Here is a 23,256-nt window from a genome sequence, read left to right as displayed (position 1 = left end):
CCTTAGCTCGCCATAATCAATTTGTTTGCTCAATCACCCTAGAGTAAGTTTACACGACAGGTACTGCAGATAAGCCCAGTTGTATTCGCTCGCATATAGTTGTAGAATGATAAGGTCCTCCGTCACCCAGACCTATTGTCGACTACGGTTCAGCTTCGATCATGGCCAGAGGCAACACGCCAGTTTGACGTGGGCTGTTTTGATAACTAAGGCAGTTTGGCAAGAGTTCAGATAATATCATCCTCATGCCACCTAGGTGGTTGCCCCCCAAGGCCAGCGCGCGTAGGTAACGGCTGTGAAATGTACTAATATGACAGGGTTTGCAGTTCCTCCATGGATGGTTTTTATGGGAAAGTCCAGACGAAAGGACGGTGCGAAGAACATGACCTGCCACTTAGTTGGCGCCTTAAGGTAAGCACAGATACTCAGGATACTTATAAGATTAAATCAGCAGATTGAGCACTGCTGTGTTCCTTTAATAATTGCTTGAAGGTTGGAAGATGCAGATAACTAGTCCTTGACGCGCAGAGCATTTATCTCACGGCTTGATTTGGCAAACTCTGCAGAGAAAATAATAGTATCTGTATCTATATGCCTGTATATAATGGAGATTAAGCTAATTTAGGATTAAACCATCAGTATTTATTTCCAGGAAGAAAAGTATCTATATTATCTTTTTTTTTCAGCTGGATAGGCCCGTTTCTAGGCATCGTCAAGGTAAGCCCCACTCGGCTGTTTTGCATCATGCGTAAAACTTGACGGCGTTCTTCCTCTACGCTCTGGCCATTCTTAGGCGCTAGGGTGAAGGAATGTTGATGCAAAAAGCATACCATGATTGCAAGAACCTCCACCTGTGAAAAACGTTGCCCTGGACAGATCCGTGGCCCGGCCCCCCAACCAAAAAAATTTCCAGAGAGCTGGGGGAAACACTCTTCTTCTGATGCCCAGGTTGACGCATTTGATATCCACCGCCCAGGATTCCATTCAAGACAGTCATTTCCCCAAACCTCCGGGTCCGTGTGCAATGCCGCGCAATTGATGTTAATGGGCGTATGTTTCGGGACAATGACGCTGTCGTCAGCAAGCAGTAGGGTCTGATCTTGGTCGTTCACGGCGCGTACAATTGTTGGAACGGGGCCGTAAAGGCGCAATGTCTCATGCTGCTCATACATTAGCACCCTCGCATCGCTAATCAAAAATGTGGAATGTGGCCGGACACACCAATATCGCTCGCAGTCGCTTCAAATACGGATAAAAGGTTCTGAAATCCGGAGCCGCGGTGTTCTTAGAGACCAAAAAAACTTCATCGACCTCTTCCGAAGCCCATGCCTGCCACTCCGGAAAGATGGCAAGTAGATGGATAATGTAAGTCAGGACGCTAGCAGTGGTTTCATGTCCTGCAAAAAAGAACATGAATAAATTCCCTGGTATGTCACTTTCCGACCATCCATTCCGACGTGTTTCTGCCATCATTGATGAGAGAAGATCTCTCTGGTCGCGTTGGTTCCCAGACTCCTTCCGATTCGTGACCAGTCGCTCGAAATATTCCTTCAAAACCTCTTGACCTGATACCATACTCTGCAGAGCGCGAGGTTTTCGACTGATAGGGTTGCCTATATACTGGTCGAGATGTTCCCGAAGCGAGAGGATGTCTGAATTCGAACCTCCAAGTGCTCCTCTTAGATCTTCAAGATTGAAACAAGCCCTAAAGAGAACATCCAGGCTAAGCGCGCGCATATCGGCCTGGGTGTGATCGACTGCGTTGTTGCAAAGCCATTCAGACATAAGTGAAGAGGCACGGCTATGTGCTTCGTCCCATGCTGTTTGGTATGTCTTCGTGTGAAAAGCTCTTCCGGTAGCTCGGCGATGTTGCTGCCATTGTTCGCATTCGACCTGATTTATATTTCACTTCGTCAGTGCACAAATAAGGGTACGAGAACTCTGCTTCGTTGGCTATACTTACTGTAGCTAAGTTTGGCCCAAAGGCAGCCATTTTAGCTAGTCTCATTAGCATAGTATCTTCCGAGTTTGGGGCAGGTAATACAACCTAGTAGTTTATTCGGCTTGTGGAAAGCCGTGCGCTGGTCTAATACCTGCTTTGCGATTTTTGCATCCGCAACATATATCTCCCATGAGGTCGGGGTGACTTTGACGATGACCTTTCCGTACTGGCCATGGATTGCGAATTTTTCCTTGAAGGTCCAGCTGCTCTGTGAGAGGCGGACAGATGGAAGCTGGGTAATGTATTGTGGCATCCATGGCAACAGACACTGCAGGCCTCGCTGGAGCAAGCCCTCCCTTGGAAACGGACTCACAATGATCGGCAGATTTAGCGTGCTTGCTCGCCTCCAGTTGCGATACAATAGCCAAACTGTATCAAGCAGCCAGGATCCCACGAGGATCGCCGAGATAATTGGCAACAGCATACAGTATCGAATTGGGGTGTATAGGATATACTCAAATGAAAAGCAAAGGACTGAGAGCGCCAACTCGGCGCCCCAGCGTCAGGCACATTCCCCTTATAATGGGGCTGCGAGGTGTCAACGTGATCGTGGAAGGTGTGGCTGAGCGGCGCGCGGATCTGAGTCGACTGATTAAATTCAAGAATGGCTTAATTAGTGCTTTTATTGTTTTGTCCAGTCCGAACTGCGTTCGTATTCGTACAGCACCCTTGATCAGGTAGAGCGTTACGAGGGCCGCAATGGGTATAGTGGGCTAGTGGGTCCGAGCAAAGATGCTACAGCAGAATCCTCCTTTCCACTTACCAATTTCTTTGCCCTGCTTCTCCCTAATCATTCTCATTATTATCAGTGGGATTTTTGCAGTGCCAAACAATGGCATGCGCTAGCGGTACATGGCGACTCGCGTCAGACTAGCTCAAATTTTAGTTGGTGCGCCTAGTAAAATATCCTCCACAAAGACAGATCATTTACCGATCATTGAGCCGAGTACTCGTTTGCTTGTCGCGTCAGATGTGGGCTTATTCAGAACACCCAGACCTTAAAAATCTGTGATGTTGAGGCGCCGCCAGCGATGATGACACCTACGCAGGGGTAGAAGAAGAACTCCGAAGAACCTTATCTTTACCAACACCAATCTTATATAATACGTACTTCCTTAGTGCTCGAAATTTTCGATAGCTGACAATGCAGTTGCTAACATTGAATTTAGCTTCAAGGACAACCACCGCGTATCTATTTCAACTCGTCGGATGCATTTATAAGACGAAATCATGATGCTACCCGTACTTCCTATTTGGGCCTGTAGAGCCTTGGCGAGCGGGCCCGTCTAAAACCGTCTTCAGCAACACCGAACGCCCAAGACTCTCGAACGAACCAAAACAATTTCTTGACCTTGTCTCACGAGCAGAAGGCAAGCGTGCGGTTGGTGTGAGCTTAACTGGCAATAGGCATTTCATGATGAATTCTAAGAGATGCTAATACTGATTTCACTCACACAGCTTACATTTTAACACAGCGATCTCGAAGCCGAACCTGGTTCCCATGGGTCCAGGGAACCGATTGAGTTGGTGTGACCTTGTCCGTAGTCTGGGCTCCAAATCAGGTCTACACGTGACTACTCGAGACGTTCATCTCCAACGTCGGCTCTTGGCGTTGCAATTTGCTGCTCCAGGAATACCTGAAGAGAAAACAAGGTTGCCTAGGCATACCACGTGATATCTTTAAGCGTTTTGTCTTGATTGAGTGACGAATTTCTATAAGAGTCTTGCAGACAAAGACACGAGGTTGTAATGTGAGGACAAGATACCTTCGCGCAATGCCCATTCGCCGGTCCCACAGGAAGTCAAGACACGGTTGTACGGCTTGCAAACAGAGAAGAGTTAAGGTCTGTTTAATCTCCGGTGGACCTTCAAGCCTGTGATTACTAATGTATGAGCCAGTGCGATGAAGTAAGACCAGTATGCTCCAACTGCAAACAGCGTGAGGAGGACTGCAACTACGTGAGCGCGGCGTCATATCTGTGGGCTAGCGAAAAGAAGCCTCGTACTAGGACTCGGAAACGCAAACAGCCACCTTCAAAAGATGTCGAGCAAACTTCATCCCCGCCTAGCGATGCTCCTTTCTCTTTGCTCGATAGATGCGACCACACTCCGCCTATTAGCCACCCTGCTCCACCACCACTAGACATAACCCAGCTACGTCTCTTGGTGAATTGGCAGAAGAATACGTGTTGCTTTTTTTCCCGCGATGAGGACACGCGAATTGTCTGGCAGGTGTTCTTAGTTGATGAGGCTTTGGAATCACCCTCATTAATGCATGGTATTCTGGCTGTTTCTGCGCTGCACCTTGCCCTCTCTGAGCCCGCTTCAGAACAATCATTCTGGTTTGGTCTCGCCACAGCGTATAAAGGCGAGGCTTTGTACGCGCTCCGACATAATTTGACGGAAATGACTCCAGAAAAGGCCAAATTCATGATGGGCCTATCTGCTTTAGCAGTGGTCTATGCTTTTGGCTCTGTTCTGACTGATGTGGATGACGTTCAACCAGGCCTAGACGCTCTCAACAATGTGTTCATTCTATGCCGTGGTGTACAGCAAATAACAGGACAAGCGCACTCCTACCTACAGCAAAGCAACTTCGCGCCACTTTTCAACCCTGGTGAACCAACCGTTGCTGTCCCCGATCATGTTCAGCAGTCTCTTGATCACCTTGACTACTTGAATACAGAGTATAACGAAGACGACAATGATACTGCAACATACAGTCAAGTGATTACAGCTATGAGGAGCTTATCTGCGCACGCTTTCGCCCAGCCAAACTCCATGACTTTGGCTGCTGGATGGGCTATACGCGTGCCTTCCCAGTATCTTGAGTACCTTCAGTTACAGAGACCTTTTGCTTTGGTCATACACGCGCACTACTGTGCTTTTCTTCATCTAGCCCGCGGAAATTGCTTTTTCAAGAATTGGGGTCACTCGGTCTTAAGAGATATACTCAAACTCTTGGATCACTCTTGGATTCCCCACATTCAATGGCCGATCTGTGAAATATTTGGTGATGGATATCTTGACGAGTTATATAGTGGCCAGGCTCATACTCCTGATTTCAAAATATAAAACCTTATGTGGAGCTCCATTAGTAGCGAGTCTCTCCGAAATGTTGGCCAAGAGTGAGGACTTACATACATTCTCTTACGGACAGTACAGAAATAAGTCAAGCACTGGATAGTACCGCCTAAGAGAGGCCAAGTTTCGAAGGCACTGGCGATCTTCTTGGCATTTAAGACAGTATGTATTCTGTATACACTATTATAATTAGGGCATTCCTATAAGGACCCCATTTCCTACACCCCTGAAATCAATGATTTAAACTGGGATACAAGTCTCGCAGGTTAACCCGCAGTATCGAGACGCTATGTCACCCCTGAACCCGTCGAATTCGGCATTGAAATCGCGGAAATACCTCCGATCGAGGACGGCCAGCTCTTCGACACGGCCCAGGGCGGGATCGATACAATCAATGGCCTTGTAGTCCTGCGGGCTATGCTGTCGTTAAGCGCCGTACCAAGCCTCGCCGCGAGGACGGTATCTACTATAGTGGGAAGAGCGCGCTGGCGGTCTGACATCGCAGACAAGACGACGGGGGTGCTCAGTGCTCGGCGGGATCAGGGAGCTACGCAGGCCCCCCAGGACTACCGGAATAGGAAAGAGATGCTGTTCTTGCGAGAGATGTCGAATGCTTGGATTGCTATGCTATGAAAACGGGGCTAGAAATAGCCCAGGGGTGCCTAAGGCACAGGTGGGAGCGGTGCGGTTTCCCCACTACACTACATATATCAATCGAACATTTCCCTAGCCTTACGTACCGAGGATAGGTGCATATATCCGAACATTGAAACTTCAATTAAATCTTGAAAAAGAAACAGAAAAGTCATTCGAAATAAACTAAAAGACGCCAGCATGAAAAGACCAAAAACCAAAAACCAAAAACATTGCAACAAATGAAATCTATATCCTTCAAAACGACGAGAACTTGGTGTCGGACAATGGCTTCTGCTCTGGCCGCTTGGGAGGGGGCTTCGTATTCCTTCTGGGTGGTGCTCTGACTGCTGCTGCACCGGCGGGAGGCTTGGTCGATGTTAGTATTGTCCTTCGAAGCTGGTAGGATGAGAACTCACTTCATTCCAAGGCTGAAAAGGGCGATGATTTCCAGCCCATGCCGGTAGAACAGTCAGGTCCGGCCCGTTCCCTGCGGTCAAATCTTCTCCTGCCCACATTCGAAGTCCACGAATTGCTACAGGATTTGGAAAGATTGTGAGGCGTGCTTGCTCGTCCAGGCACATCTCCTTCGCCGTCTCAAACACCTCATCCCTCAAATTCGGCACTTCATCCATCGGTCGGTCACTCGAGTTCACTTCCTCTTCCATGGCCTCTCCCATCACCTCTTCCTCTGCCATCCTCGGTGCTTCCTCCGCCATCCTCGGTGCCTCCTCCGCCATCTCTACTTCTCCCCGCTCTTCAAGTGGAAATTCTAAAGCTGTGCCAAATTCCTGCTGGTCACTCGACTCAAGTCGCCCTCGCTTTTCCCTATCTCCCTCTCCCTCCACACTTTCCGACGCTTTCCGCTTGCCTCCTAAATTTTCTTGTTTGACTTGGCCAGAGTTAGCATCTCAAAATAACACTCTCCCTAGAGGAACTCACATGTCGTTCCCTTGGCGCTGTAGTGGTGTTCGATCTGATCCGCGCTGAAGAGTCCATCATGGGAGCATTCGGATGGGCTGATTGGGACATTCTGTTTATCACTGTTATAGTCAGCTCTACAAACTCAAGATGCATCGGTGGGGGTACTACTGACCTCGCTGTCGGATTGCGACTCCGATTCAGAGCTGTCGGCAGATGACGCGGATTCAGAGCTCACGGGGGATGGTGCTTGGGTCTCTGGGGCCGAGGCGCCCTCGGACTGATCATTCTCAGTCTCGTCGCTAACAACGGAGCCTACATTCGAGGCTTAATCGAGAATCAACAGTTAGCGCGAATTCTTCAAACAGCACTTAAAACAATACGGCCAAGTCACATTGCAACTGCTGGGAATTCACAGATGAAATGGGCTCTTAATGCCAACGTAGGGCTACGCCCACCGGCTCAAGCGCATAGAGATGCAAAGGAAACAAAATATATTACTAACCTGTTGCAGCCTTTGATCTGCCAAGAGCGCGAGAAGGAGCGGGGGCCTTGGGCTCAGTCTCAGGCCCAGTCGAGATCTGGTCCAAGAGCTTGGTTGTCAAGATATGCTGGTGAGGTCCCACTGCAGCCCTGGATGGCCGAACGGCCAGCGTGGGTCGCTCATGGTCCGGGTAGTAGTATCCCGAGGACTCGGGCTTTCCAGCGGCATCCCAGAGGTACACATCATCAGAAAGTCCAAAATATCTCGAGAGAGGCTGAGGTGGAATAGCGGGCTCCCATCCTTCGTTGAGTGACGCATGCTTAGACAGCGGTCCGTTAACAAGCGTATCGTGGATCTCGTCTCGGAACTCGTCGTCCTGCAGGGCAAAGTCCAAGCATCTCCATGCTAGCTCGAAGACCTGGGGGTATTCCAAGCCACCCCAGGACTGGTAATCGCCCTCATCGAGGTACCAGACAAGTCGGCCGTAATCGGTGGAGCTGGAACTGGCGGACAGCTTGCGCTTGTAGCCGACGTTGGAGGGGGGCAGAGGCATAGTCTTGCTTTGGGCAACCAGCCAACGGGGCTGGGGTGCACCTCCTCCGATATAAATCTGCGGCAGTGCAGTCTCAATCTTGGTCTTCAACCCCTTGGGGGCGGGGAGCTCCTCTGAGTACTCCCAGTCTTTGATATCCACTGAAATGGACTCTGACGAGCTGACTGCCTTGTTGTTGGCAATCCTCTTGTGCTTGATTTGCACATACAGATCTTCGCCTTCGCTTTCAGAAGTTCTGCGCCGTTTGTGGCCGGCTTCGACTTCATGTTCGCTCTGACTTTCTTCGTCATTGGATTCAGGCTCTGGGGCCTTTGCTCGCTTGCTCTTCTTGCTGGCTTTGGAAGTCTTCTTGCTAGACTTGGACTTCTTGGACTTCTTGGAGCTCTTGGAAGTCTTTCCCGCGGCCTTTGCCACGGCTTTGGCGGCGGCTTTGGCGGCTTTGGCAGCAGCTTTGGCGGCTTTGGCTCGAGCCCTCTCCGCACTCTTGGCGGCCTTTGCTGCGGCCTTTGCCTCCTTGGTGAGTGACGGGGCTGGAGGGTGAGCGGTAGTCCCAGCAACCTTGGATCGTGTTGAGACCATGGCGTTGTTGATCAAAGTTTAGAATGATAGGTGCTTCTGTGTGCCTGTTAGTCGTCAGAAATCTGCAGTTTATCGAATCACATACGATGTATAGATTACTGATGTGGTGAACGGTATGCTGAGCAGAAGACTCGAACTTGGAATCAGAATGTTGTTGAAATTGAAGTTCACAGGTTGTTGTTACCTCGATATTAATACCAAGTCGATCGCCTCGTCTCAACGTGCAAACAAAGAACAAATCTATAGTGCCGAGGATTCACCATCAAAGGAAGATAAAAATATCCCGCGGAATATTCTTCTTTGTGATCTCTACAGAGCTGGACCAAATGAATTGGAAACCTGTCGAGCCTATTGACAAAGAACGTTTCATCTCATTCCTATTGCAAGCTCTGACTCTTCCAAGGCTGGCCCCTTCCCGAGGTCCAAGGCTTGATGGTCAATGTCCATGTAGTATACAGACAGGCAGGCTTTTCTAGAATCAAAAATCTCTAGCTCGGAGAGGAATATTATTGCGCAAGAGGAAAATGATCATCCGATTCAAGACCATACAAAGAATATCAAATTTAAAATTCTACATTCTGCAACGAGAAGAGGGGAAAAATCAGAAAATCAGCCCGGCCAACTTGGCCAGTCAAAGAACGAGAGCTGCACCATAGGTTTGATCAACGAAGCCAATGAACAAGAGGAAGCCCCTCAAAGAAAAAGCTATACCACAGGAGCGTGCCTTGGTTTCCAATGAACGCAGTCAAAGTGAATGAAAAGATTGTCAGATTGCGCCCATCACGCTTAGAGTGAATTTGACCTGGCAGTATGATCTATCAGACGCTTGGGTTTTATCTATACATACAGAAGTCGCAATTATAGACATCGGAGGCATTGGAGTAAGGTTACAGATGCTCTACGTTTGCGTCAAGTCCAGACCAGAAGAATCATGAGCAGATCAATGGCTCAGGAAGTTCTTTCATAAAAAAAAAAGCCGAGTTATGGTGCACCAAGGATTAAGGGTGGTCCTCGTCCGAAAGAGGGACATGGCTGCCTTCCTCTTTGAGAGAGGGGAAATTGTGGGATTCGAGGCAAATTGGACAAAGAGCTTTATAAGTGATTTCTAGAACCTGTGATGATATGGGGGATTTATCTCGATGTATGATAGAACACTCTAGTCGAGTTCTCGCTGCCATCACTTGGTACCCACTGCCGGTACAGGACTACTTGCAAAATGCTGTGCAGGAGCTAAATCATGCAATTTGCAGTTTGGGAAAAACACGATTCGACTTGAAATTCTCAGGCCGAGTCCTTTTCTCCGGTTGTGTAGTGAACTCTGTGCCGAGAACAAAGAAGTTGCGACAAAGGATCCATGCCATCCCACTTGACGTCGACACCTCGGATCGAAATTTCGATTTAGATCGAGGGCTGGACTGAAAAGTAGTTCTAAAATAAGAAATCTTGACGCAGCAGAACTACACGAGATACTCCGTATAGCTTATCAACTTTAAGAAAAGCACATATGATATTCACCTTTGTTTCAAGGTAGATGCGAGTTAGGGCACGGATCTTTGAGAAACACCAACATAAGCAACAATCATCGTTACATTAGGATGAGGCAATAAAACGCCTGTTTTGTGTTGTCCTAAGAAACGTCGTACAAAATCAATCTTTGGTCTGTGACTTTTGAGTCACTATAGATATCTGGTTTCCACAGTCCTTATTGCCAGTATCGGGGCTCGTCGAAGACGTGGTAGCGGTGTCCACGCACTCCCTCGCCGCGGAACAAAGCAGGGAAACGGCGGCCAACAGGGACCAGCTCCTCTGGGATACGAGTCTCGCTCTCAGGCTCAGGCTCGCCGATGACAAACTTGCCAACCTATGCAATGCGTTAGAGAATTTCTAAGTATTATCTTAAGTGTTGTCAGAATAACTTACCTGGATTTCGGTATCGGTGATAGTGTCACGGCTAATTCTGGCGTAACCGGTGCGGTGCAGCTTCTTGAAAAGCAGGTACTCGCACCATCTATCCCAGTCAGAAGGATCAATGTCCTTCATCTGGCTGCGCTCGCTGACGTAGGTGTTGTAGTTACCCTCGAGCGGCTTGGTGACAAGGTAACTCAGAAGAATGAGAGGACGCGGGGAGTCGCCCATCAGTTTGGACAGATACTCGCTCTGCAAACGACGGTCCTCGGGGTCCTCTTCCTGGCCGGAGTGGAAGACGACCACGTCAATCATCTCGCCATACATATCAAGGGTGGCATGAATGGCAGGCGCTAGCTCACCCACGGGGGAGGGGAGGAGGTGGTGAGTGGAGTTGACGATGGGGAACTTGGACAGCAAGGCGGAACCCCAGGTGTGCTTGTTAGGGCCGGGACCGAAGTCGGTGTAGTAACCAAGATCCTCGGCGATGAACTGGGTGACATCCTTGTTACCCATGATGATGCGCTGGTTGTCGGACTCGAGGAAGCCAATGACGTCCAGTTCGAGTTCACCGATCACATCACGCATGCGGCGCTCAGAGGACCACATGTTGTTGTCGAGGCCGAAGTGGACGGTCCAGATACCGGCAGTGACGACCTTGTCTTCCTTGTGGTAAGGGGTGTAGTCGTTGGTGGGGAAACGCAGGTAGGCCACAGAGACAGAGAGAAGCTGAAGCGCAGCGAGAACGTAGATATAGTACGAACGCTGTCTCTTGTTGTTGGGGCTGATGGGCTTCTTGCGGGAAGAACGGCTCGAGTTCGAAGTAGCCGCGGAGAATACACCGGCACCGATGGACAGCATGGTGGTCAGCATCAACCAATCGGTGTGCTCACGCACAAGGGGACCACCGGGCACAAAGGCATAAGCGACAACCCAGACATGGAACAGCAGAAGGAACACGTAAACAATGAAGCCGATGCCAAATGTGCTCGCAGGGGAGTGACGAACACAGGACGCGATCAAGACGGGTGCAACGGCCATGATGTAGAATGTGAGTGCAAGGGCGCCGTAGAAGCCCATCCAGTGATGGTACGAGGTCAGGACAGCGGCACCGACAGAGCCCACTCCAAAAGCAGTCCAGCTTCCGGCCACGCGAGGGTGGAAGACACCATAGACAAGACCGGCTCCCATCACGAAGATAGTCACAGCACCGTGGGGAACCGCGAGAGGTCCACGTACAGGGTATCCGTCCCACACCCACGAGATCATGGTACTGGAATCGGTGAGAAGCGAGACGATGGCGAACATCAGGCCACCAAAGCCAACACCAGCCAGAACCGAGGAGCCCTTCTTACCACCTGCAGGCAGGTAATCACCACCGCTCATAGTCGAACCCCGCTGGGATCTCAGAACAGCGAACAGAGCAATGAAGATACCAATCTTGTTCCAGCCGCCGTTCTCGGCGTGGACAATGGGCCAGAGTGGGTTGTTCGTTTTGCAAGCAAACTTGGCAACAGTCGACATGATCAAACCAATTCCCCAGGCCATGACGCGAGCTTCAAGGCGAGGAGAGTTGGTCCGTTCAGCAAAGAATCCAGCGGTCCAAGCCACACAGGTAGTCGACAGGGCAAAGCTGGTCACGAAGAGACGGTTGGCGGGATCCTGGAACTTGTATCCCAGAAGACCGACAAGCGAAGCCAGGTGAAGCAGACGCAGGTTTCTCACAGCGAGGGCCCGCAGAGACGGTATGACCAGGAGCAGCGGGGATGTGCAGGACACAATGGCAACTTCGTAGCCAGAAATGCCCATGTGCCACAGAGGGAAGTACCAGACCAGAACCGGCAGAGCAGTCACAATGGTCCAGAAGACAAAGCCGTTGTAGACATCCGAGGCGGCGTCGATGATCTCTGTCCAAAAGAAGCCTTCGCCGAAGGTGTTGGCCACTGGCTTGCCCTTCCTATCTACGAGGTTAACTGCTGTCTGTATACTTCGTTATGGGGTTGTACACACTCTTTTTCCAAGACAGAGTCCGCAGTCGTCTTCAACTGCCTAATGAGAAGATATTCAGACAATGCTTTCTTTCATATCCAATATAGCCTTGGGCATTATACATTTGACGCGGGTGGTGTCATTTTGGAAGCCACGGTACATACCCTCTGCTAACACCCTTGACATCCCTCACCACGAGCTCAAAGCTTTCAAAGTCAAGTGCTGTAATGGCGTCGAAGCCGACGTCGAACAGAATGAGAGACCATTCAAAGAAGGCGTACTTGGTGTAAGCTGGGAACGAGTTAGTGAAGCAACCGACACAAGTTTGTGTGTCAAACTCACCACCAGGAACCTTGTGCACTTTGTGCTGGATGAAATAGTAGATCAAGGGAACCAGAGTGCCAAAGAACAAGCTAGCCATGATCTTGCGGTACTTGACGGCACGTCGGTTGTTGGGGCTGAGGGCGAGACAGCCCAGAGTCCAAGGCAAAGTGGCCACCAAGTAGGAGATCATGAAGATATCATGCCAATCATGGTCATCGGTAGATGTCACATAGGTCCATCCTCCACAAGTCAGAGTTCGGAAAATGCCGACTCCAGCAACGATCTTGGGAAGGGTCGAGTTAGGGCGCGAAGTGAGGATGTACCAGAGGAAGACAAGCGCGAATCGAGGGCCGGAGGTAATGGCGATGAAGACCTGGAAGAAGGACCGTTCGGGGTAACGGTCACCGATGGTCGCGGACACGGAGGGGAACCATTCAATTGGGTAGCCGAAATGTTCGTTCTGGACGATCTTGTGGTAATGCAAAGCCACGCCGACAATCAGCGCACTGATGAAGGCCGCGTAGGCAAAGACCGTGTGTGTCCACGCGACCCATTTGCCATTGATCTATATGCACGTCAGGTCAGTGGCGCGTCCCCAATTCAGCTATCAATTGGAACTTACGGCGACCACGGCATCTCCGTCCTTGTATCGGGGAGCCATGGCGGCGCAGAGGGTAAAGCAAGCTCTGCACCTGTAAGGTCAAAAGAACAAGTCTGAAAAGAAAAGAACGTGAGAAATGAAAAAATCAAAAAAAGAGAACGACAGAAGTAGATGTCACGAGCAAAACGGCCCCTGAAGGAAAACAACCGGATCCCTCGGTGGTGTTGAGTGTCCTTTGAACTAACCGCATGCGGCTAGCGTCTTCTGGGGCTGGATCGGTGTTTTTTCAATGCGGGATGCCGACTTTTTTTTTTTTTTTTTGAATCTTCAGTGAACAACAACCATGGCCGCCGCAACTGATAAGGCTCGATACTTCCTCGAGAAGTCCATTCCCGAGCTCAAGGAATACGAGCGCAAGAAGCTCTTTACCAAGGTACGCCGCAGACGGTTCTTGCCTGTAGAATGACAGCTGATCAGCATACCTCCAGGATGAAATCTCCTCAATTGTCAAAAAGCGATCCGACTTCGAGCACAAACTCAACGCACGTGGTGCGCAACCGGTGGACTTTGTGCGCTATGCGGAATACGAAATCAACCTCGACATTTTGCGAAAGAAGCGGGTGAAGCGACTTGGGATTCGGTCGGCAGGTTTCAACGGCCAGCGACGCATTTTCTTCGTTCTCGACCGCGCCGTACGCAAGTTCCACGGCGATCTCGGCCTTTGGGTCCAATACATCGAATATGCCCGAAAACAAAAGGCCCACAAGAAGCTTTCCATGATTTTCACCGATGCTTTGCGCTTACATCCTACGAGCGCTGATTTATGGGTTTACGCTGCGAAACATTGCCTTGACGACCATGGAGATATGACACAAGCTCGGAGTTACATGCAGCGTGGTGTGCGATTCTGTCAGAGTTCGCGGGCGATCTGGACCCAGTACGCGAAGCTGGAGTTGATTTACATTGCGAAGCTTGTCGCTCGTCAGAAGATCTTGGGCCTCGACGAAGCGAGCCAAAAGCCCAAGCCGGTGGAGGGAGCGGATCTCGATGATCGCGATGCGGATAAGATTACACTGCCTGCTCTCACGGAAGAGGACATCAACCCGAGCACGGAAGATGACGCCGAGGTGGATCAGGTTGCACTCCAGACTCTCAACGCTACCCCTGCTCTGAGCGGTGCTATTCCGCTCGCCATCTTCGACACCGCCTCGAAGAAGCTCGATCACGATGATCGGTTCGGTCAGGAATTCTTTGACATGGTCTGGGAATTCCACGATGTGCCCTGCCTTCAGAAGGTCCTGGGTCACGTCCTCGAGGCTATGCGGTCGAACAAGCCGTCCAGCCCGCGCACGCAGATCTGCTATATCAAGTTCCCGACCGCCGGAATCCCCGTCACATCACCCGAGTTCCCGCGGGCGCTCGGCAGCTCGCTTGCTCGCCTCCGAGAGTATCCCTTGGGCAAAGATCTTGCACGCGAGGTCGTAAACTGGCTCCAGCCCCTCCAGGCGACCGAGGATTTGGACCCCTCGTTGCAGCAAGTTATCGCAGCTACCGTCCTCAAGGCGGAGCGCATGGCCTCCGAGTAGCATCGCATACCCCCGGTATTTGTACTTAGCATTTAGGCGTTGATCGGATATAAACCAAACAATTCAGGGTCTGGCACATGTGCTCTTAATCATCGTATTTACTTCCCCGCCGACTGCTTTTCTTCTCGCTGTGTTGCTTCTTGGCCTTGATCCGACCCTCGTTCTGTGCCCGTTGCCTTGGGACGCTGGTTAGCCTCGTAGTTAGCAAGGGGGGTGGCGGAGTCGACCTACAACTTGTGGACGCGGTCTCGCTGCTCTCGGGTAGTTTCCCCGGGGATGACGGCCTTAGCCGACGTCTGTAACAACTGAAAGAGCTTGTCATAACATGACTCCACATTGTTAGACTGCTTTCGTTCCTCGTCGGCTTGAATCACCAAAGACTGGGATCGGTCGGCGTGGTAACGGGAGTCGCGCAGGGGCTGGTGAAGCAGTCTTGGGACCAAAGGCAATAGGGACCCCAATGGGACTTTTAAAGTGGCTTTGGAGTTCACTCTGCGCACATTCAGCAATTGCGACATCACGATGTACAATACTTGTACTTCATACATGTATTGATCTTCAAGTGGAGTTTTACTGACTTGTTCACATTCTGGCCGCCCGGACCGCTGGACCGACTGAACGAGACCTCGCAAATGTGGCGAGGGACGGTTTTGGAATTGAGGGTCTTGAGCCAATCCCTCGCAACTTGGACGTCCTGGTCTGTTTGAGAGGCGAATCCCCTCAAGAACCTCGGAAAGAGGGATTGTATGCGCCAAGAGCGGCAATGCATTGAACAAAAGAGAGACACAGACAGTGACTGACTCGCAGTAACCCCGAGTATAACTACAGAGGTCACCTGGGCAGATGGGCAAGTTGACTAATGAAATGAAGGAATGCAAGAGGGTAAAGTTGATCTTGCAGGTCTAGCCCCGCTAGCGTGTCAAACAGCGTTTAAGATCAAGCATATCCCTTTTTCGGTGCTATTGGTGGAAAGTGCGACTATCCCTAATAAATTACTCTTCAAATACTATAAATACTATAAATACTATAAATTACTCTAAACCACTCTATAAAAAAACACCAGTATGTTTTTTTCAAAAAGTCTTGCGTCAGAACCTGTAAAAATAAGGCTAAATGAACCGGATCTTAAAAGAAAAAGAACCCAAATACTCCCAAAGTGACCCAAAAAGTGACTAAAATGCAAAAAACGGGAAACTTCGTAACCGTCAAGCTCACCTGACTCTACTTCCTCCTCTTCATATTCTGAGAAGCTCCCCAAGGTAATTCTCTTTCCGCCCCTTTTCCTCGTCAGGGTACTCAGGCCCGACCCCGATCTTTTCCCATCGCCCCACCTTAGCTTGCGATTGCGAAAAATCCGACCCGGCCGCCTCTTCAAACTTGTCCACCTGTTATCATTCTCTTCGTAGATGAAACGCCCGCCTCGTCTACATGACGCCCAGTCCCGATGAAGCACTTCACTTTCGCGGAAAGACTCTGACTCCGGAAAGCCCTCGACCGCTGCATATTCCGGAGCCAGCCAACATCCCAGTCCTGGAGTACCAAATGGACCCCATCTTCAACGATACTTCCACATACGAACCGGTGCATAAGGAAACACATGGATGGTCGCACGGAGGATTAGATGGTCAGGGAGCACCATGTCACCCAGGTAGTTCTCATGCCTCGCAAAATGCGCAAAATGGAACTTTTTCTGCGCCATACCACCCCAATCCACCCTCGGTGTCCGAAACTGCTGCTCCTCTAGCCTCCTTCTCTCCCCCCGAGCCCTCTTACTCCGCCGCTCCGGGGGATCCGGCATCCCAGGGCCTGGTCTCCGCGAGCGAAGTAGACCACGCTCGCAATACGGACAGGATGTCGGATCAACTAAATTCAGAGCAGGATGCGGGGCCTCAGACGGGCGGAGTCGATTTCCAAAACCTGCTCGACAACCTCTCTCACCCGGGCCCCGGTGCGACCATGCCCGGGCCCGCGACAGCTGAAGCCTCGTCCTTCCATCAAGCACCAGTGGACGAATCCTTCCAATCCCAGGGTGTCCCTACCCATCACACCCACCATGCCCAGGCCCAGTCTATCCCATCCCATAACACCCAAGACAACGGCACATATCAACATCCGTCCACCCATAACGTCAATTTCCCAGCCTATACATCTCCCAGTAACCCCCAAACGCAGAGCCAGCCCCAATCCCAGCTATATCCTTCAGCTGGAACCGCGCCAGCTGGCAATCCGATCCCGCCCACGTCGGGTGTCCAGACCCCATCCACCGGCCCTGAATCCCAGAGCTCCCAGGAGCCCTTGTTGGCACTCAAGAAAGGCCGTGTCGATAAGCAGGGCCGACCGATCAAGGGAATCGACGATGATTCACCTTGGGGTCCTGAGGTCCAGAAGAAATACGATGAATTTTTACACGATGAGCGGATCTATGTCACCGAAGGCCTCTGGGATCGATTCCCAATGGGCTCCAGGTTATTTGTCGGTAAGTATCGTTTCAGCCTCAGATTTGCTCCCGTTCTCACAATTGTTTTACAGGTAATCTTCCTACCGAAAGAGTGACCAAGAGAGACATGTTTCACATTTTCCACAAATACGGAAAACTTGCCCAGATCTCGATCAAGCAAGCTTATGGATTCATCCAGTTTTTGGAAGCGGGCTCATGCCATGCGGCTCTGGGGGTTGAACAGGGCGCTATAGTGCGGGGCAGAAAGATACGTAAGTACCGGATGATAAGCAATCTTTCCTCTGATATGCCTTCTAACCCTTTGCCAGATCTGGAAATCTCAAAACCTCAGCGATCAACGCGTCCCGCACCAGCACCAGAACCTTCCCGTGCACCCCCGCCACGTCGCTCACGGTCGCCAGAGTTCAGCCGGGCCGGTCCTGCAAGGCCCAGCACTCGAGCCCCTGGCGATCGCTACGACCGTGCCAAACCTTATGAACCAAGTCGCTTGCCGTTTAGCGATTTCCGCGAAGAAGCTTCCCATCGCAGCAGGCGCGATGATTATCGGCCGCCTCGATCACCTTCCCCGCGACCTTTCCGGGGAAGCAGAGATGGATATCGGTCGCGCGATAGAACCCCCGAAAGATTCGATCGCCGCGAGCGAAGGCGTTCTCGCTCGCCCCGTTCACCTCGGTCCCCACGCTCCCCATACTCGAGAGATAGGCGCTACCGCACCGTCAGCCCAAGGCCCCGTGGTGTTTATGAAGGCGAGGCAGATTTGCCTGTGCCGCGACGAGTCCCGCGCGATGTTCCAGAGGTGCAACTTCTTGTCTTGGAAGAATTGGACAGGTTCGTTGCATCAACCTTGTGGACATTCTTGGATCAAGCTGCTAACATTTCACAGGAACTTTGTTCTTCACGTAGAAAATGCTTTTCGCAATCGTGGGTTACGGGTGGATGTGCTTGTACTCGGCCCTCGGATACCCCTCGGTGCAGCAGTTCATCGCCAGTTCATCGAGGGTGTTCTTGCAGTGGTCCGCCTGTCGCGCCCCAATCAAGTTTCCCGAAAGGTGCCTCTGCAGCTGTTCGATCGGACCGCTGGACTCGACAACGTCCGTTTTCTCGGTGAGTAGATTGAAAGTTCATTCATGCAACATCAGCTCATATATTCCACAGACTATCCCGAGCTCGAGCCCAACTTGTCCGCTGAGCTCTTGAGCCACCAGGCTCAGGCCATGCAGCGAGGTGCTGCACCGACTGCCTTTGCGCCAAACCCTGCATTTGGCGTCCCTCCAGTGGCGCCTCTCCCCATTCCCCAGCCCGGCTTGCCCACCCTCTCGAATCCTCCCAACATCGCAAATCTCATTGGCTCTTTGGACGGTCCTAGCCTTTCGTCTCTTCTATCGGCACTTCAACGCCCTCCCCACTCACAACCCGTTTCTGCCACCCAATCACCCTTCTCCTCACCCAATCCACCTCCAGCGGACCTGGCCAGTCTTCTATCCAATGCACACCGGCCTCCCCCCATGCCGAACACCCAACAACCCCCTCTCCCAGGTCCACCATTCGCTCTTCAACCTCCAAACGCACCCGTCGTCACCGATCCGAACCTGCTCTCGCTCCTGGCTAAAGGCCTAAGTGGCCACCAACAACAACAGGGTCAACCGCCCACGGGTCCTCAGGTCCAAAACCTGATGAACCACCTTGCGAGATGGAAGCAATGATTTTACGACTTTTCTACCATCCTATTCATCATTCTTCTTTCTCATACGAACTTAAAGTTCAACTCGCGCTTTCTCATTTCTGGAGCTCGGCGTATTCGCATTCTTGTCTATTGGTTTTAATGGCTCGTCTCGGCTTATATTGATTATAGCTAGCTACTGGCTGGCTTTTGCAACACCTGGCGTTCGTTTTCTTTTGTTCCTATTGTTTATCTTCATTTGCTTGCCATGAGCCCTCGGGGCAGTAAGATAGATATTGGGCAAGGCGCCTTGGACGGCGTTGACCGGTCTTGAACATTGGACTCTTGACTCTTTGCTTATTGTGACTATTTCTTTATCGGTTTCATGTGGATATTATGTGGATCTCTTTGGTCTCGAGATGCTCTCTTTACCTCTGTTTATGTTGCTCTCAGCCCATATATGACCGTGCCAAAGTCACCCGTCACCAACATTCAGCTCGGTGATCTAATGACCATGAGCTTTTCGGTGCCTATATCAAATGCACATGATTAATCCAGTCTCTCCAAGTGAACTACCTGAACATCTCTTCAAATTGCGATACAACTCCTCGAGACATCCATCCTCGAGCGTAGTAACAAAGTGGTCATCAGGATGCGTGATAAGAGTGGATATGCTACATAGTGTACAAAAGCCGTTCGCCGACCAAATCCCCTAGTTTTCTCATTTAGTCCATCCTTGCGACTTCAATTCCTTGACCTTGGCCGCATCCTCCTTCTGAATCCGCTCAATCGTCTTATCCCGGTTGTATTCCATCACTCGCTTTTCCTTGAAGTATTTCACCTAGACAAAGCTCAGAATCAGCATAACTGCAAGAAGCCAAACAGTCCCCGTGTCCAAGGAACGATCGTATGATGCGCAGACACCCGATCCCAGTACATACCCAGCTTTTTGAACAGGCCTCCTCGAACTCCGCGACCTCCTTAGCGCACTTCTTTCGTGCCTTGCCGTCCTCTTTGATCCCGTCCAGAATATCGTTCTTGTCCAAGCAGGCGAAGAACAGATCGCGGCCTTCCCAGCAGCGCGCGCGACTCGTTCGGTCCGGTGCAATGCGGCCGCCGTCCGAGGCTGTGGTTTTGCTCGAGTCGCCGGAAGACCAAGGAATCCAACCCATTGTGAATAGCGTAATGTGAAAGAGGTAGTGGTTGTAATTGAGTTGTCAAGTACGTAGGAGAGTCGACAGGGTAGACGTGGACTGTAGATGCAATGCAAAAGGGCCCGTATTCGCAGTCGGCGGGTCGGGCCTACCGCCAAGACTGTTGATTAAGGCAGGCAGGCGATCTCCATCTTCCGGACCCTTTTCAACCTCCCACCCTCCACGCCGCATAACTCTGCATATATTTTCCTGGTTTCAGGACCGACGCTACTGGCCGAATTGTCGTCTTTTTCTGAATACACTACACACCGCGCCGGACGCTGTCGCATGTTCCTTCCTGCGCCTGCACGGAGCCCCGAGCTGGATCCGGACACTTTGGCACTTTGTTGAATTTGCGAAGGTTAGGGTTCACGACCCTTTGTCGTTGTAGTTGATGCCCGCGCGCCGGCGTCCACCCGCGGGGTCGCGTACCGAGCTCCCTCCGCTCAAGATCATTCGCAAGATCTTCTTGCTGCAGGCTGCATACTATGTCTGCGCGACGGTGCTCATCTTGTTTACGACGGTCGTGTACGGCGCGCCATTCTCACTAGATCTGGTATTTGGCTGGGACACTATACGCGGCGATACGACCATTGGATGGATGCTGGGCCTGGTTTGGATGTTGAATTGTTTCGTTAGGTGAGTTGCACATTGGACCCTGTGGTGTGGTGTGAGGAAGGAAGCTACGATGCAGGGACTATTGAACTCACAATCTGGAACGAAAACTGACTATCTTGCTCGCAGCGTCATTTTCCTCCTTCTGTTCGTTTCCCGGTCGAAATTGGTCCCGGATTTCGCTTTGACGATTCACTTCCTTCATCTTGTGACTACAATTGTCTACACCCGGTCTATTCCGTCCAACTTGCTCTGGTGGGGTCTTCAATTCGCCAGCGCGGCTATGATGATCTTCCTCGGCATGTGGGCTTGTCAAAGAAGGGAACTCGAGCCCATTAAGTTTGGCGGGCATGGCGGTAGCAGTCAAGCTAGTTCGTCTCAGCCCTCTGGTGGCGATGGCCAGGCAGATTCCAGCTTCAGTCGAGGACGGGGCCGAGAACGCAGCTTGCAGGAATATGAAATGGATGATATGAATCGCAAGGGCGATCATGCTGTATGAAACCCTTGCTCTTGCATTTTGGATGCTTGAGGCTATGAACGACTTTCTTTCTGCTTTTTGTTTCAAATGGCCGACCTACGGCTCTGCCATGAGCTCTTTGGTGCCTTTTTTCCGTTTTGTATACCCTTGCGGCGGTTGCATCTGTATAGATGGCGTTTGTTTTGAAGGAATTGATTTCCATTCTTCATTCTGCGATGCCTGCTTATATTAATACCTCGTTTGTGTGTCCTTCAAGTCAATCTGAAAGAATGCACAAAATCATTACTTATAATTCTTCTCAATGAAGGAAAGTTAGTTTCCAAGGTTGCTTGCATTCATTATAAATCGTTTTAGGGATCCTTCTTTTCCAGATTCAGCTTTGCAATTAACTAAGCTCACACATCAAATTGCATATTCTCAGAATGACTAGTCATGAAGTTTCAATGTTTTAATTCAATATATGCCAGGGATAAGCCAGCTTTGTCGACGACTCTCTTACTGAAGAACCCTTCCGTTGGTCTCTTCGACAATCAACTCGAACTCAGGCTGGAATTCGGTGTAGAAATTATGCTGCGAAATGTTAGCAAACACCCTGCGAGTTTGACGGCTAGCACAGATACTTACGGGATTCTGAGCAGCCTGTGCAGTGAATCTAGCGGCCTCATCTGCGATGATCTTCTTTGGCAGACCGTTTGCTGCTGCTGCCTCGGCCATTAGCTGTGAGTGGCAAGCATTCTCGAGCATGGAATAAAGAATCGCGGCTTCGTCAACAGTTCGGCCAACGGTCAAAAGACTGAATATGAACGGGTTAGCAATCGTCAATCGCTGTCTGCGGCTGGCTTGCCACTACCGCAGTGTCCAAGCTTACCCATGATTCTGCAAAATGCAAGCGATATTAGTAGGACCTAGAGCCTTTGCGATGGCCTGTCCCTCCTCGTTGGACAAAACAATGCCGCCGTGGTCTTCATAGACACCCAATCCACCATAAAAGTTGCATGCGTCTTGAAATTTCGTCAATATTGAGGACATGTCACACTCGTTTTCAGGCCTTACCTTGAGTCAACATCTCAATAGGCTTTCCAAATGAACTCCACGTCTTGCCATGGATACCATGTGTATGGGCAGCAGCGACCACATCAGGGCGAGCTTTGTGAATTTCAGAATGAATGAGGAATCCAGCTTCATTGACTGGCAGCTGAGCTCCACCCTCGACGACAAATCCATCAGAGTCTAGGAGAACAAGATCCGAAGCCTTGATAGTCGAGAAGTGCTTCGCGAACGGGTTCATCCAGAAATGATCCTTGAGAATAGGGTCTGAATGCGTGAGATTTAGCCATAGAAGTCTGTAAACCACCTGGGCAGTTCTATAGATCGCGCTTACCTCGCATGGAGATATGTCCAGAAACGCCCTCCCCATAGCCCAGCTTTCCGAAGTACCGGAACGCGGCTGCCATGTGCTCTCTCATCCACTTGCGCTTCTCGTGTAAGTCTGTGAATGTGGGGATACCTCGCAGTTTCAATGTGCCGTTTCGACCTCCCCGGGCAAGGCCCTGGAATGATGCATCGTTCGCCGCGGAGGGGACTGGAGGTAGTTGGTCTTCGCTGGTCAGGCGAACGGACTGTCCAGCCTGCTGAGTAGTTGTAGCTGATGTCGACATAGTAATTGTTTATAGTAGGATGTGAGGCAGTCTGGTATCTGAGAACTTCGATATCCAAAGTCTGACAGGGGAGTTATTTAAAGTAATTGGAGACCGGCTAATGCAGCAAATGACATTCGGGCTGGCACCCGATCTCCCTCTTATCTGTGGGGTTGGAGAACCCCCGCTCTGTCGATGGAAGGCGCTGCACTGAGTTCTTCTCGTTCTGGCATTTGAATATGTGAGATATTATTGGCCAGTCATTTTCCATATACAGCGTGGAAGTACTCCGTAGTTACGAGCATACTACTCTACATGAATAAGTGTGACAGAATGGATTCATACAATCCAATCCTCTTTTCGAAGGGACATTTCACGGTGTGAAATAGACAAGATAGGACCATGCCTACTGCTTCCAACTTTGATCAAGGTAGAAGATTTATACATTCAAAAATCCTGACGATGAATATTCAACACTTGCCCAGGTGATGTATGATGTCCAACTTGGGAAGTATCCGGGTGCCAACACCCGGACCGGACACCACCTGCTCAAG

The 23,256-nt window shown here is 50.6% G+C and overlaps 10 protein-coding genes across 10 annotated transcripts; 4 read left to right on the top strand and 6 right to left on the bottom strand.

Moving 5' to 3' along the window:
- Window positions 1-702: 702 nt before the first annotated feature.
- N7506_009877 (cytochrome P450 monooxygenase) lies at window positions 703-2,255 on the bottom strand (the record flags this gene model as incomplete). Its single annotated transcript, XM_056959170.1, has 5 exons — window positions 703-732; window positions 831-1,160; window positions 1,222-1,893; window positions 1,964-1,998; window positions 2,045-2,255. The coding sequence occupies 5 exons, from the start codon at window positions 2,253-2,255 to the stop codon at window positions 703-705; spliced, it is 1,278 nt and encodes a 425-aa protein (XP_056808560.1).
- Window positions 2,256-3,777: 1,522 nt separating this feature from the next.
- On the top strand, window positions 3,778-5,077 carry N7506_009876 (Zn(II)2Cys6 transcription factor domain-containing protein; the record flags this gene model as incomplete). The annotated part of the gene is made up of 2 exons (XM_056959169.1): window positions 3,778-3,846; window positions 3,902-5,077. 2 exons carry the CDS (start codon window positions 3,778-3,780, stop codon window positions 5,075-5,077), a joined length of 1,245 nt encoding a protein of 414 aa, XP_056808559.1.
- Window positions 5,078-5,977: 900 nt separating this feature from the next.
- On the bottom strand, window positions 5,978-8,256 carry N7506_009875 (uncharacterized protein; the record flags this gene model as incomplete). The annotated part of the gene is made up of 5 exons (XM_056959168.1): window positions 5,978-6,088; window positions 6,139-6,611; window positions 6,662-6,752; window positions 6,816-6,967; window positions 7,146-8,256. The coding sequence occupies 5 exons, from the start codon at window positions 8,254-8,256 to the stop codon at window positions 5,978-5,980; spliced, it is 1,938 nt and encodes a 645-aa protein (XP_056808558.1).
- A 1,702-nt stretch (window positions 8,257-9,958) lies between these two features.
- Window positions 9,959-13,135, bottom strand: N7506_009874 (uncharacterized protein; the record flags this gene model as incomplete). Its single annotated transcript, XM_056959167.1, has 5 exons — window positions 9,959-10,117; window positions 10,177-12,118; window positions 12,315-12,441; window positions 12,493-13,039; window positions 13,097-13,135. 5 exons carry the CDS (start codon window positions 13,133-13,135, stop codon window positions 9,959-9,961), a joined length of 2,814 nt encoding a protein of 937 aa, XP_056808557.1.
- A 283-nt stretch (window positions 13,136-13,418) lies between these two features.
- N7506_009873 (snoRNA-binding rRNA-processing protein UTP6) lies at window positions 13,419-14,661 on the top strand (the record flags this gene model as incomplete). Its single annotated transcript, XM_056959166.1, has 2 exons — window positions 13,419-13,508; window positions 13,564-14,661. The coding sequence occupies 2 exons, from the start codon at window positions 13,419-13,421 to the stop codon at window positions 14,659-14,661; spliced, it is 1,188 nt and encodes a 395-aa protein (XP_056808556.1).
- Window positions 14,662-14,746: 85 nt separating this feature from the next.
- Window positions 14,747-15,430, bottom strand: N7506_009872 (peptidyl-tRNA hydrolase domain protein; the record flags this gene model as incomplete). Its single annotated transcript, XM_056959165.1, has 3 exons — window positions 14,747-14,837; window positions 14,893-15,153; window positions 15,240-15,430. The coding sequence occupies 3 exons, from the start codon at window positions 15,428-15,430 to the stop codon at window positions 14,747-14,749; spliced, it is 543 nt and encodes a 180-aa protein (XP_056808555.1).
- Window positions 15,431-16,089: 659 nt separating this feature from the next.
- Window positions 16,090-18,822, top strand: N7506_009871 (putative RNA-binding protein (Nab3); the record flags this gene model as incomplete). The annotated part of the gene is made up of 4 exons (XM_056959164.1): window positions 16,090-17,137; window positions 17,191-17,351; window positions 17,428-18,223; window positions 18,275-18,822. 4 exons carry the CDS (start codon window positions 16,090-16,092, stop codon window positions 18,820-18,822), a joined length of 2,553 nt encoding a protein of 850 aa, XP_056808554.1.
- Window positions 18,823-19,500: 678 nt separating this feature from the next.
- Window positions 19,501-19,951, bottom strand: N7506_009870 (cytochrome c oxidase subunit 6B family protein; the record flags this gene model as incomplete). The annotated part of the gene is made up of 2 exons (XM_056959163.1): window positions 19,501-19,620; window positions 19,721-19,951. The coding sequence occupies 2 exons, from the start codon at window positions 19,949-19,951 to the stop codon at window positions 19,501-19,503; spliced, it is 351 nt and encodes a 116-aa protein (XP_056808553.1).
- Window positions 19,952-20,366: 415 nt separating this feature from the next.
- N7506_009869 (protein SYS1) lies at window positions 20,367-21,086 on the top strand (the record flags this gene model as incomplete). The annotated part of the gene is made up of 2 exons (XM_056959162.1): window positions 20,367-20,611; window positions 20,717-21,086. 2 exons carry the CDS (start codon window positions 20,367-20,369, stop codon window positions 21,084-21,086), a joined length of 615 nt encoding a protein of 204 aa, XP_056808552.1.
- A 474-nt stretch (window positions 21,087-21,560) lies between these two features.
- Window positions 21,561-22,723, bottom strand: N7506_009868 (class II aldolase/adducin domain protein; the record flags this gene model as incomplete). Its single annotated transcript, XM_056959161.1, has 5 exons — window positions 21,561-21,635; window positions 21,690-21,858; window positions 21,934-22,066; window positions 22,119-22,379; window positions 22,447-22,723. The coding sequence occupies 5 exons, from the start codon at window positions 22,721-22,723 to the stop codon at window positions 21,561-21,563; spliced, it is 915 nt and encodes a 304-aa protein (XP_056808551.1).
- Window positions 22,724-23,256: the final 533 nt, after the last annotated feature.

This window comes from Penicillium brevicompactum (assembly GCF_028827555.1).
Source record: "Penicillium brevicompactum strain IBT 35665 chromosome Unknown utg000006l_segment0_segment0, whole genome shotgun sequence".
Classification (NCBI taxonomy): domain Eukaryota; kingdom Fungi; phylum Ascomycota; class Eurotiomycetes; order Eurotiales; family Aspergillaceae; genus Penicillium; species Penicillium brevicompactum.
The sequence above is the reverse complement of the archived record's forward strand: the minus strand, read 5'-3'. Positions and strand labels throughout refer to the sequence as shown.